We start from the raw sequence: 19,559 nt of genomic DNA, 5'->3' as shown, positions 1-19,559 counted from the left end.
ATGATAAGTTACAGGACTCATTTCACCTACAAGCTCGACTGTATTCAGTCGAACACCTTCAGAACGCAGTCTTAACCTTTTTTTAAATTTATTTTCAACTGTTAACGATGATTTGACTAAGCTAAGGCTAAATAAGCTAAATTATTTCCCACCTGTCCTACTGCCACACTAAAGAATGCCAATAAAAGGTAGAGCTTAAATCTAACCAGGTTGTTTTTAGCAGAATTATTTGCCTCATTGTTCTATTTTCATATATTCTTTTTTATAGGTTAGATTTAGATTTTATAGATTTGTTTTATCATTTTCGTTCAAACGGCTTTTTTTTAAAGTAGTGACCAGCGACATATGTCTAGTTTCCTGAAACGGGTCACAAATGTGTAAAAAGTCAAGGGGTCTGAATACTTTCCGAAGGCACATGCACATATTTATTCCATAGCGTAGTGAGAAGTGAGTGTGAGTTACAGGAGCCAGAGGGGCTATGCTGAGATAAAAAGCTCAGTTAAAATTAAAACAGGCAGCCACAATGATCCCCGCTATCTTCACTTCCCGTTTCTCATCTTCATCCAATCACCACTCACCTCCACTCCTGTCAGACCCAGTGGTCCAAGCGGGCCCTCAACTCCCTGAAAACAGTGATAATGGCATTAGCATTTATCTTTTATTAAAATGAAACACTGTGGCTGCAACCCAAATGGGACAATATTCTCTACATAGTGCATTACTTGTGACATACGTCCTCGGTGAAAAGAAGTGCATTATAAATAGGACACAACATGTATATGGAGCTGGTTGTCCTCGCGGTTGTTTCAGGAGCAGTTTTGCACAACTCCAGTCCTTGCAGCGTTTTGTGACTACTGAACATGACCCAAGCCAATCAGCAACAGGGTCAGAGAGCACCACAGAGAGCAATAAAAACCACTGGAACAGCAGAACTCATGGACAGGGGTTGTCCACCCCTGACATAAAACAAGCTGCTGTATCATATCATACCTCTAGCCCGGGCACCCCTCTAGGACCAGGCAACCCCCTCACTCCGGGCTTTCCCTGCAGGACATTACAAAACATTTTACAAAGGCAGAATGTGCAGTATCACAACCAAAAGCAGGCACTTTCTTCATGCTCATCACCCACTGTGTCTCCCCCCCCATGAAAGAATACTACAGTACTTACTCGATAATTCTATAGATTTCTGTAGCATACTGTAGATACTATACTCCACACTGTAGTATCCAATCGTGTTGTTCTTACTATACGTTGATCGTGTAGTTCTTACTATAGAACAGGGGTGCCAAACTAATTTTGCCCTCGGGGCCGCATTTGGTCTTCAACAAGGTCCGTCGGGCCGCACTGAAAATGTGTTATATTACCTCGGCATAAACATTTGCGTAATATAATCCTCTATCCTGGGGCAGCAGGTAGCCTAGTGGTTAGAGCGTTGGACTTGTTACCGAAAGGTTGCAAGATTGAATCCCCGAGCTTTCGAGGTAAAAATCTGCCCCTGAACAAGGCAGTTCTCACTGTTCCTAGGCCGTCATTGAAAATAATAATTTGTTCTTAACTGACTTGCCTAGTTTAAATAAAAAGTAAAAAAGTAAAATATCCAACATTATTGCAATTTTCCATACTTCCTGACTATCTAGCTTTACTTTCGGTGATTATTAGCGAGCTGGACACATTCAGTAAATTGTATAAATGTAGGCCCATTACAATTTCTAGACCGTTTCAATTTGGTTTTAGTCAGTTAAAAGTGCATCTAAAAAATGCAATTCTGTAATAAACTGTAGATAACTGTATTGCTCTACCAAGCAAAAAGGCAGTAACTGCTATTTAGGTCGGAAATGAGTTACATTAAATACATACTTAATCACATGGACAAGTATCCTGCCTCTATTGTATTGTGTTTTGGAGAAAATCGGGGTCATGTTAGCAGTAACTGCATAAAGTTACTGTGAAACCAAAGTAAATAAAAGTCATTTTTCTCAGTTCCACGCTATGAGGATTTAGAAATATGTCTTCCAATGGTGCGACTGCTGTCGGCATCCAAAGAGTATCAAACATCTATGGCGATAAGGAAATGACTTATTATTGATATCTACATCGCGCATTGATGTGAATCACACTGCTGCTTTCTCATTTAGCTATTTGTGTCTTACGGATTGTGGTTGTTGTTGATGGCTGTTCACAAATCTAAATATGTATTTGAACCCAATAATGGTTGAATTCAAGAAGTTTAAGCTGCCTATCAATCATTCTTTTGAAACCAGTGGACAGCCAGTGAAAATGCACTCTTGCAACAGCTGCATGGTGCAGATCCCAGCCTATGGAATAAAAGTGGGTCTTTTATCGCTCAATCTAATTCATGCTGATAAAAAATATATATCCATAGGCCTAATGGACACATGCTCCAACTTGCAGACTTTTGATCTCCAGGAGTAATCTGGAGTTTCTACATCCATTTTTGGATTTATAAATTACATATATTAATGTAAAGATATAATTTAAACATATTATTATATGAAGTAGAAAGCAATGGGTTAGAAGAAGCATACATAAACAAACCATAAAGTAAAATGTAACATCCATAAATGGCCAGCTACGTAAATTTAACAATGATTTAATATGCAAAAGATGTTGTTCAATTGGTAACACAAATTGTTGTCTTCTAATGCCTCTTAATGGGAAAGTAATCTAAACGTTTTTGAATGTAATCAGATTATGTTATTGAGTTTGGGTAATCCAAAAGTTACCTTACTGATTACAATTGTGGACAGGTAAAAGTAACCTACCCAACGTTGAGTATAGAACATATATTGTGTTCCATACAGGTTACAGAAAAGAGCAGAAGCGCTGAACAAGCTGTTCAGACTGCAGTCCTACCTACTAACAGGTTATGGAAAGTTTGCTCTTTTAGTATTTGTGGAAGCCCCCACTTCTATGTCAAATATAATAAAACACAATAGTAAATACTACAGTTATGACTGAAATATTATTACTGTTTTTTTAAACTATGGTAATACTGCAGTATTTGTACTTTAGTAAACTGTCTGCAAAATGTTTGCAAAAACAATACTAGGCTTCAGTAAAGTCTGCAAAAACACTAAAGTAAATATTATAGTATATAAATACAGTAATACTACAGTACTTATACCATAGTATGCATTAGTATTTTTTCATGTGGGTCATACCAACATTCAACAGATCCCAAAAAGAACAAAAGTGATTTACTCACATTTGGGCCTTCTAAGCCATTCTCTCCAGGAGGCCCCATGTCTCCAGGGAAACCCTGTGATTTAGAGAGAAAAGGGAACATATTTATGTTGTTGTTGTGTGTACTTGTGTGTGTGTGTACATGCATTTGTGCATATATACTGTAAGTGGTTACCTCTGCTCCTGGAAGGCCAGGTACTCCATCAGACCCTCTCTCTCCTGGCCTGCCCTGGGAGTAGGAGGGAAATGCAAGGAAAATGAAAGCTGCAAGCAGTGGGCCCACTGTGCCACCATCAGCACAAATTTGACATATTGCCCAAGGATGTACTACTTCTGTACTCCTTACCATGCTTGCCAAATATCACAACTAAAAATTAAACAGATCATACAATATTTTAGACAATTATTTATGATATAGACTACTTTAAATGTCTTCTTCTCCAGAACCGCTCGACTGATCAGTGCCACATTTGGTACATGGCGTCTACGGATGCACATATTCAAAAAATATTTTCCAAGCCTCTTGCTCAAACAATATGCCCACAATAAGCCAATGTGCTTGCATTAATGATTGTTCCTGTCCAACAGCCTCCAACAGCCCCCCCATACGGCTAAACTTAACCATACTTTACAGATTAGCTAGACTCATAGCCCTTAGCATGTGTGCCAAATATCATCATTCGAAGTCAAACAGATCAAGGGATATAAACATATAGAGATAGCAACATGTGCTTGTTATAGCGTCATCGTGTCATGGCACGTGTCTGTTACATTTATTGTTATAGCACCACCATGTGGCCAATTTGCATGGCATTACGTGTGAGGGTGTGGCCAATGGCCTTTTACCATCATACAAGGGGTCCCACCCTCCTAGGCCTCACCAGGAATTTGCCTTTTAATGTTGCCTTATGGAACAAAAGGAATAATTATAATAATTAAACCTGCAAGCAGTGTTGACGGGGTTCAAGCTAGGTTATATGTTATTCATTGTTGGTAACTGTTGAAGTGATTTGAGTAGTTGCTATAAGATGGCAAAAGTGTTAGTAGTACCTGAAGAGGTGCATCAGGCATATTTATAGTGTTTGACAATTAAATGTTTCACACTTAGAAAGTATTCAGACCCTTTAACTTTTTCCCACATTTTGTTACATTACAGCCTTATTTTAAAACGGATTAAAAAAAAAATCTCAATCTACACACAATACACCAGAATGACAATGCAAAAACAGGTATTTCAAATTTTTTGCAAATTCATTACAAATAAAAACCGGAAATATCACATTTACATGAGCATTCGGAACCCTTTACTCAGTACTTTGTTAAAGCACCTTTGACAGCAATTACAGCCTTGAGCCTTCATGGTATGATGCTACAAGCTTGGCACACCTGTATTTGGGGAGTTTCAACCATTTCTTCTCTGCAGATCCTCTCAAGTTATGTCAGGTTGGATGGGGAGCGTCGCTGCACAGCTATTTTCAGGTCTCTCCAGAGATGTTTGAACGGGTTCAAGTTCGGGCTCTGGCTGGGCCACTCAAAGATATTCAGAGGCTTGTCCCTAAGCCAATCATGTGTTGTCTTGGCTGTGTGATTAGGGTCATTGTCCTGTAGGAAGGTGAACCTTCGCCCCAGTCTGAAGTCCTGAGCACTCTGGAGCAGGTTTTCATCAAGGATCTCTCTATATTTTGCTTTGTTCACCTTTCCCCTGACTGGTCTCCCACTCCCTGCCGCTGAAGAACACACCCACAACATGATGCTGCGACCACAATGCTTCACCGTAGGGATGTTATTGTGCCTGGTTTCCTCCAGACGTGACGCTTGGCATTCAGGCCAAATAGTTAAATCTTGGTTTCATCAGATCTTAGAATCTTGTTCTCATGGTCTGAGAGTCCTTTATGGGCCTTTTAGCAAACTCCAATCAGGCTGTCATGTCCCTTTTACTGAGGAGTGGCTTCTGTCTGGCCACTCTACGAAAAATGCCTGATTTGTGGAGTGCTGCAGAGATGGTTGTCCTTCTGCAAGGTTCTCCCATCTCCACAGAAGAACTCTGAAGCTTTGTCAGAGTGACCATTGGGTTCTTGGTTTTTCTTCGAAGGCCCTTCTCCCCCGATTTCTCAGTTTGGCCAAGCGGCCAGCTCTAGTCAGAGTCTTGGTGGTTCCAAACTTTTTCCATTTAAGAATGATGGAGGCCACTGCGTTTTTGGGGACCTTCAATGCTGCAGAAAGTTTTTGGTACCCTTCCCCAGACCTGTGCCTCGATACAATCATGTCTCGGAGCACTAAGGGGAAAGGGGGATACCTAGTCAGTTGTAAAACTGAATGCCTTCAACTGAAATGTTTCTTCTGCATTTAACCCAACCCCTCTGCGGACAATTCCTTCGACCTCATGGCTTTTTCTTTGTTCTGACATGCACTGTCAACTGTTGGACCTTATATAGACAGGTGTGTGCCTTTACAAATCATGTCCAAAAAATTGAATTTACCAAGGGTGGACTCAATGAAGTTGTAGAAACAGCTCAAGGATGATCAATGGAAACAGGATGCACCTGAGCTGAATTTCGATACTCATAGCAATGGGTCTGAATACTTATTTAAATAAGGTGTCTGTTTTTTTTATTTTTAATACATTTGCAAAGATTAAAAAAAAAAAAAAAAGCTTTTGCTTTGTCATTATGGAGTATCGTGTGTAGATTGTTGAGGATTTATTTTATTTGATCCATTTTAGAGTAAGGCTGTAACGTAACAAAATGTGGAAAAAGTGAAGGGGTCTGAATACTTTCCGAATGCACTGTACATTCATATTTATGTTTGTGAAATGTTTTAATCGTGAAACACTATCAATACCCCTGATGCACATCTTCATCTTCTTCATCTTCACTACTCATAAACACTACTCATTACCCTGATGAAGACAGCTTGCCTGTCGAAACGTTGGACATTACATTTTTGCATAGAGTGTGAGGCTCTCCTTTATTTTAAGTTTTCCACTCCGCTAGACAGCACCTCGCCTAAATAAGTGTGCGTTTCTTTTTCCTCTAGACTACTCATAAACACACACACACTGGCCCCACAGCGCGACCATCAGGACAAATTGAACACATCGCTCTAGGTTGAGCTGCTTCTGTACTCCTTACCACGCTTGCCAAATATATGAACGCAACATCAAACATCTCATACAATATGCATTAGAGGAATTTTGGACCAGCAACTAAAAGCCAAGTTACAATTCACATTTACTGTTGCTGCATGATTATTTTCCTGCCACATGTGGCAGTTGCTCAGTTGGTGGAGCATGGTTGTGGGTTGGACTCCCACGGGGGACCAATACGAGAAAGCATGAAAATGTATGCTCTCACTACTCTAAGTCCAACTGGACAAGAGTGTCTACTAAAACGTCATGTGAAACTGGCTTAAATTAAGATATGGCATCTCTATTTTGTTAATTAGCCCACTGTTAATAACATCTTCAAGGAATTGTGCATATCACCAGTCAAGTTTTCAAGCTCGAGCACTTTCAGTACAGAGCAAAAATGGTGATGATGCATTTTGCATGGGCAAACTAAAATCCTTATCCCAATGCAATTCATAGCGGGAGAACTCACCTGAAGTCCTGGTTTTCCTCTGGTACCTGGCAATCCTGGAGTACCCTGAACACCCTGTTAGATACACAGACCCCAATGATCTTAGTAATCTCAGCAGCAACAGAACAACACTGAAAGCATTATATCCAATGAGATTGATGGGAACTTCACCAGCCGTTAGACATGCATGACTTTGGTTAACATCTCCAAGGCCAAGGCTCTGTGTGAGTGTGTACATTTGCTTGGGCAGTTGGAGGTCAGCAGAGAGGAAATTAAAGGGTTAACCTGGGGGGTTGGGGTTCTACCTTGTCTCCTTGGAACCCGATCATTCCCTGCTGTCCATGAAGCCCAATTTCACCCTAATGCGGTTGGAGGAAGTGAAAGAATGGAGGGGGAAAGAGAGAACACCATTAGCAAAAGGTGAAATGTCTGCGCTCTATTGCACACATTCAACAATTAACTACAAGACAATACTCATTATAACTTTGCAAAGATTAGCATTCATTCACTATACCCGCTCACTAGGGTTGGGTAGGTTACTTTCTAAATGTAATCTGTTACAGTTAGTAGTTACCTGTCCAATACTGTAATCTGTAACGTAACTTTTGGATAAACCACACTCAGTAATGAATTCTGATTACATTCAGTTACTTTTAGATTACTTTCCCCATAAGAGGCATTAGAAGAAGACAAAAATATTACCAATTGAACGACATCTATTGCAGGATAGATAAATGTTAAAGTTTACTTAGCTGGCCATATATGGATGTTACATTTTAATTTATGGTTGGTCAAGTAGGCTTCTTCTAACCCATCACTTTCTACTCCATATAATAATATGATTAAATTATATATTTACATTAAAAACTAAAGTCTATCAGAATTCCAGTCATTTCAATGAATGTTATATCCCTCTGAGTGGCGCAGTGGTCTAAGGCACTGCATTGCAGTGCTAGAGGCGTCGCTACAGACCCTGGTTTGTTCCCAGACTGTCACAACCGACTGTGATTGGGAGTCCCATAGGGCAGCGCACAATTGGCCCAGTGCTGTCCGGGTTAGGGGAGAATTTGGCCGGGGGGGATAGGCCATCGTTGTAAATAAGAATTTGCTCTTAACTTACTTGCCTACTTAAATAAAGGTAAACAAATGCATCTTCAAGAATAGGACTTTTCAGTGTTTGTTTACATATACAATGTTTGTGATTGTTTACATATACAATGTTTACAAACATTGGAGAAAAACAAGCTTATATTTTGGGTTCTCTTGGAGTGTGACAGTTGAACTAAGCTCATGAGTTATATACTTAAAGAATCAATGGATATACAGTACAGTACCAGACACACCTAGTCATTCAAAGGTTTCTCTTTATTTGTACTATTTTCTACATTGTAGAATAATAGTGAAGATATCAAAACTATGAAATAATACACATGGAATCATGTTGTAACCAAAAAAGTGTTAAACAAATCAAAATATATTTTAGATTTTAGATCCTTCAAAGTAGCTACCATTTGCCTTGATGACAGCTTTGCACACACTTGGCATTCTCTCAAACAACTTCACCCGGAATGCTTTTCCAACAGTCTTGAAGGAGTACCCATATATGCTGAGCATTTGTTGGCTGCTTTTTTTTCACTCTGTGTTCCAACTCATAACAAACCATCTCAATTGGGTTGAGGCCGGGTGATTGTGGAGGCCAAGCCATCTGATGCAGCACTCCATCACTCTCCTTCTTGGTCAAATAGCCCTTACACAGCCTGGAGGTGTGTTGGGTGAACAAATTATAGTCCCACTAAGTGCAAACCAGATGAGATGGTGTATTGCTGTGGAATGTTGTGTGATTTCATAGTTTTATTTAATAGTTTTGATGTCTTCACTATTATTCTACAATGTAGAAAATAGTAAAAATAAAGAAAAAACGTTGAATGAGTAGGTGTCCAAACCCTTGACTGGTACTGTATATACACAGTATATCATTTTTAAATCCAAAAAATGGATGTAGAATCTACAGATTTCTCCTTTAAGTCGATCAAAAGTGTGCGAGTTTGAACATGTGTCCATTAGGCCTATGGATATATGTTTTTATCAGCTTGTATTAGATTGAGCAATAAAATCCCCACTTTTATTCCATAGGCTGGGATCTGCACTATGCCGCTGTTGCAAAAGCACATTTTTCATTGGCTGTCCACTGGTTTCAAAAACAATGATTGATAGGCAGCTTAAACTTCTTGAATTCAACCATTATTGGGTTTAAATGTACTTTTAGATTTGTGAACAGCCACCCACAACAACCACAATCCGTAAGACACAAATAGCTAAATGAGAGAACAGCAGTGTGATTCACATCAATGTGCTATGTAGATATAAATAATAAGTGATATCCGTATCGCTGTACACTACACCACTGTAGACTCGCTCAAGTGGAACAAACATACATTTGCGCCTTCTTTTAATGTTGATTTGAATGTCATTGAGAAAACAGAGCTGTATCAAAGACTTTGAATTTAAAAGTAATAATCTAGTTTTTCAAAGTATCTGTAAAAGGATTACAATAATTTTGCTGGCAACGTAACGGATTACAGTTAACATTTTTTGTAATCCCTTACATGTAATCTGTTACTCCCCAACCTGCCCATCACATAATATATATATACAAAATACACCTGTTCCGAATGAGTAAATGTATGGATGTAGTAACATCGATCTATCCATACATCCATACATATGTCTCTGACACTCAATTCAATAGATGAGTTCACCAGGGCATGTTTAAGCAATACAGCACGAGAGGGTGTAGTTTATGGCCAATATACCACAGATAAGGGCTGTTCTTAGGCACGACGCAATGCGGATTGTCTGGACACAGCCCTTAGCAGTGGTATATTGTCCATATATCACAAACCTGAGGTGCCTTAACATACTTAGAGCAGTAAAAATACATGTTTTGTCATACCTGTGGTATATTGGCTGTCAGCCAATCACCATTCAGGGATCGAATCACCCAAATTAAGAACAAGAGAGAACAGGGAGGAGGGGAGTGTTGGATTCCTTGATTTACTGTATAAATGGCCTACATTTACTTTACTTTATTAAGTTTATTTTTACAAGGACAATGTAGATTAATCAACATGTCTGTAAAAATGCTGGTTTTAACAATTTTGCATGTGTGACTACCAAAATATCAGTTTATCACCTTACGTGCTAAACTAAGGCAGCAAGTCTAATTTGTACTTACACTAGGCCAGGGTTGTGTTCATTAGGCACTAAACAGAAGACAATTTAATGTAACATGGAGGGATTACCTGGACTCATAATTTTAGTTTTCTGTGGAAAAAAATGATTCTGTTGCGTGACCTAATGAACATGACCCAGGGGTTTCTTCCTGACCATGTGTCCTGACCAGGAAAGACAGAGTGATGTGAATTGACCAGATCAAAAAAAAACTGGAGTGGCCTTGAGGTTTTTCGTGGTCAGATTACAGTCAGGAAAAACTCCTTGCCCGGTTTATACAGTAACTGCTTCGGAGCATGCTATGTACAAGCTGGCCAGAGGGGGGGTGCATTATCCATCACATGCTGCTCAATCACAGGCCAATAACGGGAATATTCAGATCACCTTATCACCTTTCAGTCCTGGTTCCCCTGGGTTGCCGGACACCCCCTGCAAGAAACACACACATGTAGAGATTAGTACCAATCAAACTGTCCCCTTTCCTGTCTGGCCTGTCCCATCCCAATAAATCAGTAACTTAGTATTATTCACTATATTATTGTGGAGCTGCACTGGTCAACAACTGCACTGACCGCTATAAACTGTTTGTTAAAGTTCCACACGGAGACATCTAATTAATTGGCAATATTATTCCATATAGTATAAATAGGACAACAGTAACTCACTACTTTAACAGGAGCAGAAGCTCATATTTTCCCAGATGTACAGTATACTACTACACTAGTGGGGTTATAAAGGAGTAAGGTAGGTGCAAAGGCTCTGTGTGTGTGTGTGTGTGTGTGTGTGTGTGTGTGTGTGTGTGTGTGTGTGTGTGTGTGTGTGTGTGTGTGTGTGTGTGTGTGTGTGTGTGTGTGTGTGTGTGTGTGTGTGTGTGTGTGTGTGTGTGTGTGTGTGTGTGTGTGTGTGTGTGTGTGTGTGTGTGTGTGTGTGTGTGTGTGTGTGTGTGTGTGTGTGTGTGTGTGTGTGTGTGTGTGTGTGTGTGTGTGTGTGTGTGTGTGTGTGTGTGTGTGTGTGTGTGTGTGTGTGTGTGTGTGTGTGTGTGTGTGTGTGTGTGTGTGTGTGTGTGTGTGAGATCACCTTCAGTCCATTGGGTCCTGGAAGGCCCATCTTCCCATTCGGTCCCATGTCACCCTGAGGGCAGAAAGAGAGAGACACAAAGCCATATTAATCTCCTGATAATCTGGTCTGTAAAAAGCCAATTTAACTAATGTTATTATCTGAGTTAAGTGGCCAAGACTTTGAGCTAATGTGTTAAAGTGTGTTGACTCAACAAACTCTGCTTGAAGTGAGCTGAATTTGAAAAAGCTTGTTGAGTAAAATTACAAATTCATGTTTGCCTTTGGAAGGCAACACTGTATGTTTGTTCTGCTACAGTACATGTCCAAATGTTGAGAAAAGGCACAATCCCATTGCAGCTGGTTGCCTTACAATTGTTAATTTAATCAACAAACTCTACTCGAATTGAACTTAATTTCAACAAGCTTGTTGTGTAAAATTACAAATGTAAATTACCCTGGCAGTTATTCTCAATGTAGGTTAGAGATAATAAAAATGTCAAATTGTTGGATATCCTCACTCTGACTGGATTCCAATAGGAATTACAAATGACTTTGCAAGCCAGCATAATGCAACTTTTAGACCACTGCTTTAGGTTGTACAGTAACTAGGCCCTCAAAGGCCATATGATATCAAATCAAATGTATTTAACCCTAACCCTATTTATATAGCCCTTCGTACATCAGCTGATATCTCAAAGTGCTGTACAGAAACCCAGCCTAAAACCCCAAACAGCAAGCAATGCAGGTGTAGAAGCACGGTGGCTAGGAAAAACTCCCTAGAAAGGCCAAAACCTAGGAAGAAACCTAGAGAGGAACCAAGCTATGTGGGGTGGTCAGTCCTCTTCTGGCTGTGCCGGGTGGAGATTATAACAGAACATGGCCAAGATGTTCAAATGTTCATAAATGACCAGCATGGTCGAATAATAACAAGGCAGAACAGTTGAATACGTTATATATATATTGAATATATGTTATATATTGTCATAAATACTTTAATTACTTTTACACTGGGAAATATGCAAATCATGTTGAAAAAATTCTCAAGATGAATTGAATGTTCACTCAACCTAAAATTCAAAGTTGAGTGAACATACAACTCAACTTGAGAATGTATGTTAGTTCAGCGATATGCTATAAAACTCACAATCCTATCACAGCTGGTTGCCTTACAATTGTACGTTGAATCACCCCCCAAAAAAAAAAAAAAAATTACAATGTAGGTGACCTGGAATGCACCCCTTGAGGAAGGAAATCAGGAAGTGTTTCACAATTCAAAACACTGTCAAGTTTTACTCTTATGATAGTGAATATCTTCCAGCTTGTTCCTCCGTTCCTAGGTATAAGCACCAAAGACATAGATTGGGTGTATTGGGTTGGAGATGAATTTAATTACATTTTCATGCCTTCGAGAGCATGGCGTTAGCTGGATCTGTATGTGTGTGTGTGGCTGCGTGTGAATGCATGCTTTTTGAGTTTCATTCAGTTAGGATTCAGAACTGGGTGTCACAGAAGAGAAGAATATTACTTTCCTTCTCTCCAGTGTGTGTTCAAATTGGAGACATAATCCAAGTCTTTGATGGTCATTATAAAGGAAACAAAGGAGTCTTATTAGAAAGAATCCTGTGCTAGATTGAAGGCCTGCAGATAATGTTGACCTATGAGCATTCAAACACTAGCAAATGGGCCACAGCAACTGTCACAGACTGGATCCCAAATGGTGGGGTGGGGTGTCGGATCAACTTCTCAAAAATGTGAAAGCATTAGATTGGTGCTGAGGGAGTTTCCATATACCAGTAATTTCCTTTCAAATCCACGAAGGGAAGTGAACAAATGCACACTTGGGGAGAAAGGCAATATAATTGGGATGCACCCAGCAGCTCCCTTGTTAGTCTCTGGGGGATTGGTGTAGATTGAGGGCTGTGTGCTGTTTGGAGTGTCATTTATAGATCCCAGACAGGATAAATGAAGGGAAGGCCATTTTGTCACAGGGCTTCTGAGATGCCTTTGGGTCGTGTCGTGTGGCCAGCACAAAGCCACCCCACGGGGCACAGACTTCAATTCAAAGTGGAAACAACGTTGATTCAACCAGTGTGTGCCCAGTGGTAAAATATGGGCCAGGCACTAAGTCATTCTGAACATATCCAACCAATTAAAAGACTTACAGTACATTAAACGGCTCTCCATGCCTTTGCAGATATGGTCTTCAAAGCCAGTGTTGGGTGGAAATGGATGTTGACACCCGTGCACACAAACCAATAAAACAAACATAGAAATGGTGTACACAGAAGCAAACAGAGGCACAGACAGTTTATACTTACAATAAGTCCAAGAACTCCATTAGGACCACGGGCTCCAAGCAAACCCTTGGAGAGGAAAGAGGAAGAGAGGAAGTGTGATTGTGAGAGCGCTAGAGAGAGAACAGGTTTCTGGGGTTATATGCTGGATCCATCTGTAAATAGCCCACCCGATCTACCTACCTCATCCCCATATTGTTTTTATTTACTTTTCTGCTCTTTTGCACACCAGCAGCTCTACTTGCACATGATCATTTGCTCATTTATCGCTCCAGGGTTATTCTGCTAAATTGTAATTACTTCGCTACTATGGCCTATTTATTGCCGACCTCACGGCATTTGCACACTGTATATAGACTTTATTGTTTTCTATTGTGTTATTGACTGTACACTTGTTAATTCCATGTGTAACTGTGTTGTTGTTTGTGTCGCACTGCTTTGCTTTATCTTGGCCAGGTCGCAGTTGTAAATGAGAACTTGTTCTCAACTAGCTTACCTGGTTAAATAAAATGTGAATATTTTTTTAAAATGTTTTTTTAACAAACACGCTCAGAAGAGTGTTTAGTGAAGACTAAGGAAGGGGGTGGTGGGGGACATTTGTGTGTGTGCGAGTGTGAGTGTATGCATGTGTGAGAGAAGGTGATTTGGGAGCTAGGCCCCCTGTCCGTCCTGCTGCAGTTTATGTAATCTCCAGGTTCCATCTTCCCTGGCAATGCAAGAAGAGAACAGCTGCAGCGGGACACAGAGATAAGTTTGTTGACCCCCTGCCTCGCCCCCTCTGCTACGTGCCATGCCCATTTCCTCCTGCCTTGCAGCCCATGATGAAAGGATCACTTTATTCTCCTCTTCTTTTTCTGAAGAGAGGAGAGAGGGAGGCTAGCCTCGCAGGAAGTCAAGAAACTCAAACTAGCTAAATTCCTTTTTCCAGAGGAAAAGTGAAAATAAAGTCAAGTGAAAACATAGAGGGACATGATCTGTGGAGATCCGCCCACCAGCTTTCATCAGCCAATCTGAGGTTGTTGTTGCATTCACCTTCCAATAGCAATATCAAATCAAATCTAATTTTATTTGTCACATACACATGGTTAGCAGATGTTAATGCGAGTGTAGCGAAATGCTTGTGCTTCTAGTTCCGACAATGCAGTAACAACCAACTAGTAATCTAACTAACAATTCCAAAACTACTGTCTTATACACACAAGTGTAAGGGGATAAAGAATATGTACATAAAGATATATGAATGAGTGATGGTACAGAGCGGCATAAGCAAGATACAGTAGATGGTATCGAGTACAGTATATACATATGAGATGAGTATGTAAACAAAGTGGCATAGTTAAAGTGGCTAGTGATACATGTATTACATAAAGATGCAGTAGATGATATAGAGTACAGGATATACGTATACATATGAGATAAATAATGTAGGGTATGTAAACATTATATTAGGTAGCATTGTTTCAAGTGGCTAGTGATATATTTTACATCATTTCCCAGTGGCTCGGGTGGTTGTTGTCCTTGATGATCTTTATGGCCTTCCTGTAACATCGGGTGGTGTAGGTGTCCTGGAGGGCAGGTAGTTTGCCCCCGGTGATGCGTTGTGCAGACCTCACTACCCTCTGGAGAGCCTTACGGTTGTGGGCGGAGCAGTTGCCGTACCAGGCGGTAATACAGCCTGCCAGGATGCTCTCGATTGTGCATCTGTAGAAGTTTGTGAGTGCTTTTGGTGACAAGCCAAATTTCTTCAGCCTCCTGAGGTGGAAGAGGCGCTGCTGCACCTTCTTCACGATGCTGTCTGTGTGGGTGGACCAATTCAGTTTGTCTGTGATGTGTATGCCAAGGAACTTAAAACTTGCTACCCTCTCCACTACTGTTCCATCGATGTGGATAGGGGGGTGTTCCCTCTGCTGTTTCCTGAAGTCCACAATCATCTCCTTAGTTTTGTTGACGTTGAGTGTTTATTATTATTATTATTATTATTAGGTTATTTTCCTGACACCACACTCCGAGGGCCCTCACCTCCTCCCTGTAGGCAGTCTCGTTGTTGTTGGTAATCAAGCCTACCACTGTTGTGTCGTCCACAAACTTGATGATTGAGTTGGAGGCGTGCGTGGCCACGCAGTCGTGGGTGAACAGGGAGTACAGGAGAGGGCTCAGCATGCACCCTTGTGGAGCCCCAGTGTTGAGGATCAGCGGGGTGGAGATGTTGTTGCCTACCCTCGGGGCGGCCCGTCAGGAAGTCCAGTACCCAGTTGCACAGGGCGGGGTCGAGACCCAGGGTCTCGAGCTTGATGACGAGCTTGGAGGGTACTATGGTGTTAAATGCCGAGCTGTAGTCGATGAACAGCATTCTCACATAGATATTCCTCTTGTCCAGATGGGTTAGGGCAGTGTGCAGTGTGGTTGAGATTGCATCGTCTGTAGACCTATTTGGGCGGCAAGCAAATTGGAGTGGGTCTAGGGTGTCAGGTAGGGTGGAGGTGATATGGTCCTTGACTAGTCTCTCAAAGCACTTCATGTGGACGGAAGTTTAGCTCAGTTACCTTAGCTTTCTTTGGAACAGGAACAATGGTGGCCCTCTTGAAGCATGTGGGAACAGCAGACTGGGATAGGGATTGATTGGATATGTCCGTAAACACACCAGCCAGCTGGTCTGCGCATGCTCTGAGGGCGCGGCTGGGGATGCCGTCTGGGCCTGCAGCCTTGCGAGGGTTAACACGTTTAAATGTTTTACTCACCTCGGCTGCAGTGAAGGAGAGGCCGCATGTTTTGGTTGCAGGCTGTGTCAGTGGCACTGTATTGTCCTCAAAGCGGGCAAAAAAGTTAATTAGTCCGCCTGGGAGCAAGACATCCTGGTCCGTGACGGGGCTGGTTTTCTTTTTGTAATCCGTGATTGACTGTAGACCCTGCCACATACCTCTTGTGTCTGAGCCGTTGAATTGAGATTCTACTTTGTCTCTATACTGACGCTTAGCTTGTTGCCTTGCGGAGGGAATAGCTACACTGTTTGTATTCGGTCATATTTCCGGTCACCTTGCCCTGACAGTTATTGTCACCCTTAATAAAGATGAGCAAAAAAGACTGTATAAAATAAATTATGCAAATACTGAGCTATACTGAACAATTTCAAAGATTTTACTGCGTTACAGTTCATAAGGAAATCTGTCAGTTGAAGTAAATGAATTATGCCCTAATCTATGGATTTCATATGAGTGGGTATACAGATACTTTGTGTGACCACCATGTGCCTCAAGCAGCGCAACATCTCCTTCTATTAGAGTTGATCAGGCTGTGGCCTGGGGAATGTTGTCCCACTACTCTTCAATAGCTGTGTGAAGTTGCTGGATATTGTTGGGAATTGGAACATGCTGTCGTGCACGTCGATCCAGAGCATCACACATATGCTCAATGGGTGACATGTACAGTTTGGTGAGCATGGGGGTGTGCATCATACTGAAACATGAGGTGATGGTGGTGGATAAATGGCATGGAAAATGGGCCACAGGATCTTGTCAAGGTATCTCTGTCATGCCCTTAGAGAGCCTTTTTATTTCTCTATTTGTTTCGGTTGGGGTGTGATTTGGGTGGGCATTCTAGTTTTTCTATTTCTTTGTTGGCCGGGTAGGGTTCCCAATCGGAGGCAGCTGTCTATCGTTGTCTCCGATTGGGGATCATACTTTGGCAGCCTTTTTTCCACCTTTAGATTGTGGGATCTTGTTTGTGTGTAGTTGCTTTCTGCACTGCATGTAGCGTTACGTTCATTTTTGTATTGTTTTTTCGGTGACGTTTAAATAATGAAAAATGTACACCTACCACGCTGCACTTTGGTCCAATCCATCTCTAAACGATCGTGACAATCGCTGTGCATTCAAATTGCCATCGATAACAGACAATTGTGTTTGTTGTCCGTAGATCATGGGAGACCGGTTGGACGTACTGCCAAATTCTCTAAAACATTGGAGGCGGTTTATGGAAGAGAAATTAACAATAAATTCTTTAGCAACAGCTCTGGTGAACATTCCTGCAGTCAGAATGCCAAACGCACACTCCCTCAACTTGAGACGTCTGACATTTTGTTGTGTGACAAAACTTCTAATTTTAGAGTGGCCTTTTATTGTCCCCAGCACAAGGTGGGGACAACACAGCACCTGTGTAATTGTCATACTGTTTAATCAGCTTCTTTATATGCCACACCTGTCAGGTGGATGGATTATCTTGGGATGTAAACACATTTGTGCACAAATTGAGATAAATAATTTGTGATCGTTTATTTCAGCTCATGAAACATGAGACCCAAACTTTACATGTTGCGTTTATATTTAAGTTAATTGTATATTGTATGCATTTTTTTTTTTAGGATATTATTTTATACTAATACAAATTGCTCCTTGAAAGAGATTTTGTTTAACAACTGTCACGCCCTGGCCTTAGTATTCTGTGTTTTCGTTAGTATTTTGGTGAGGCCAGGGTGTGACATGATCATTTATGTGGTTTCTTTTGTCTGGGGTTGTTTGTAGTTATGGGATTGTGGTTAGAGTAGTACTCTAGGTAAGTCTATGGTTGCCTAGAGTGGTTCTCAATCAGAGGCAGGTGTTTATCGTTGTCTCTGATTGGGAACCATATTTAGGCAGCCATATTCTTTAGGTCTCTTGTGGGTGATTGTTCCTGTCTTTGTGTTTGTGGCACAAGATAGGACTGTTTCATTTTTTTTCACGTTTCTTGTTTTGTAGATTGTTGTACTTTCATCTTTATTAAAGATGTACAAAGCTAACCACGCTGCATTTTGGTCCGCCTCTCTTTCACCAGAAGAAAACCGTTACAACTAATACTTTTTTTTTAAAGATATGGTTGAAAATTATTGGCACCTCTAAAGATTCTTATAAAAACTAATAAAATGTAATCTGCATAAACATTTACTATTTTAAAGTAACTACCTTTTCAGATTTTTATGAAATAGGACCTATAATTACTTACAATATGAGTGAAATGGTTTTCCTTTCAAAAAACTGATTTTGTAACTGTATGTTAAAAAGCAGCTTTTCTGTGTTTGAATGGTGTGGGTGTAACTGAATGTTGTGAGCATTAGTGATGTGCGGGCCAGAAAAGTCATGTTCGGAAAATATTTGGTAAAGTGGTAAAAGAGGATGATAGCAGTGCCGGCTGTTACTGTGATGACTGAGGCACTATACATATTCCACAGTCACAAAACGGGACTTCAAATAGGTCTATGGCATGTCAAAGGAAATGTCTCCTACTGTTTAGATGTGTTAAATGGAAACTGAAGTTTTTTGGCAAAGTCCTCTGATAATACTAGTCCCATGAGAATCGACATCCCTGTGATTTGAGAGAAATGTCTGAGTTTGACAGGTGTTGTTCGCAGTTTGAGCAAGAAAACAATTACTGATTGAACTAAGTGCTGCTCATAGCCTATATATGAAGGCCCTACATGTATCAACTTTCACAGTGAATGCTTTTGTGCGAATGAATTGAACATCGCAAAAAGCATCATAAACATCTCCGTTCTTGATGTTAGCAAACAAGTAAACATTCACAAAGCCGCGGGGCCAGACGGATTACCAGGACGTGTACTCAGAGCATGTGCGGAACAACTGGCAGGTGTCTTCACTGACATTTTCAACCTCTCCCTTACAGAGTCTGTAATACCAACATGTTTCAAGCATACCACCATAGTACCTGTGCCCAAGAAAGCGAACGTAATCTGCCTAAATGGCTACCACCCCGTAGCACTCACATTGGTAGCCATGAAGTGCTTTGAAAGACTGGTCATGACTCACATAAACACCATCATCCGGAAACCCTCAACCCACTCCAATGCGCATACCGCCTCAACAGATTCACAGATGGCACAATCTCAATCACACTCCACACTGCCCTTTCCCACCTGTACAAAAGGAATGCCTACATGAGAATGCTGTTCATTGACAACAGCTCAGGGTTCAACACTATAGTGCCCTTAAAGCTCATCACTAAGCTAAGGACCCTGGGACTAAATATCTCCCTCTGCAACTGGATCCTGGACTTCCTGACAGGCCGCCACCAGGTAGTGAGGGTAGGCAACAACACATCTGCCACGCAGATCCTCAACATGGGGGCCCCTCAGGGGTGTGTGCCTATTCCCCTCCTGTATTCCCTGTTCACCCACATCTGCGTGGCCAAACACGACTCCAACA

At 41.0% G+C, this 19,559-nt stretch overlaps 1 protein-coding gene across 1 annotated transcript in view; it reads right to left on the bottom strand.

Moving 5' to 3' along the window:
• Window positions 1–19,559, bottom strand: part of col27a1a (collagen, type XXVII, alpha 1a) — a 172,596-nt gene that overhangs the window by 107,421 nt on the left and 45,616 nt on the right. Inside the window, exons 10-18 of the mRNA XM_052500505.1 lie at window positions 13,393–13,437; window positions 11,094–11,147; window positions 10,401–10,445; window positions 7,091–7,144; window positions 6,807–6,860; window positions 3,383–3,436; window positions 3,230–3,283; window positions 991–1,044; window positions 579–623 (exon numbers count right to left, since the gene is read on the bottom strand). Of these exons, the coding sequence (XP_052356465.1) occupies window positions 579–623; window positions 991–1,044; window positions 3,230–3,283; window positions 3,383–3,436; window positions 6,807–6,860; window positions 7,091–7,144; window positions 10,401–10,445; window positions 11,094–11,147; window positions 13,393–13,437 (459 nt within the window). The remainder of the gene's footprint in view (window positions 1–578; window positions 624–990; window positions 1,045–3,229; window positions 3,284–3,382; window positions 3,437–6,806; window positions 6,861–7,090; window positions 7,145–10,400; window positions 10,446–11,093; window positions 11,148–13,392; window positions 13,438–19,559) is intronic.

The sequence above is a fragment of the Oncorhynchus keta genome, unplaced genomic scaffold (genome assembly GCF_023373465.1).
Source record: "Oncorhynchus keta strain PuntledgeMale-10-30-2019 unplaced genomic scaffold, Oket_V2 Un_contig_1083_pilon_pilon, whole genome shotgun sequence".
Taxonomy (NCBI): domain Eukaryota; kingdom Metazoa; phylum Chordata; class Actinopteri; order Salmoniformes; family Salmonidae; genus Oncorhynchus; species Oncorhynchus keta.
This window is presented reverse-complemented; position numbering and strand designations above follow the sequence as displayed.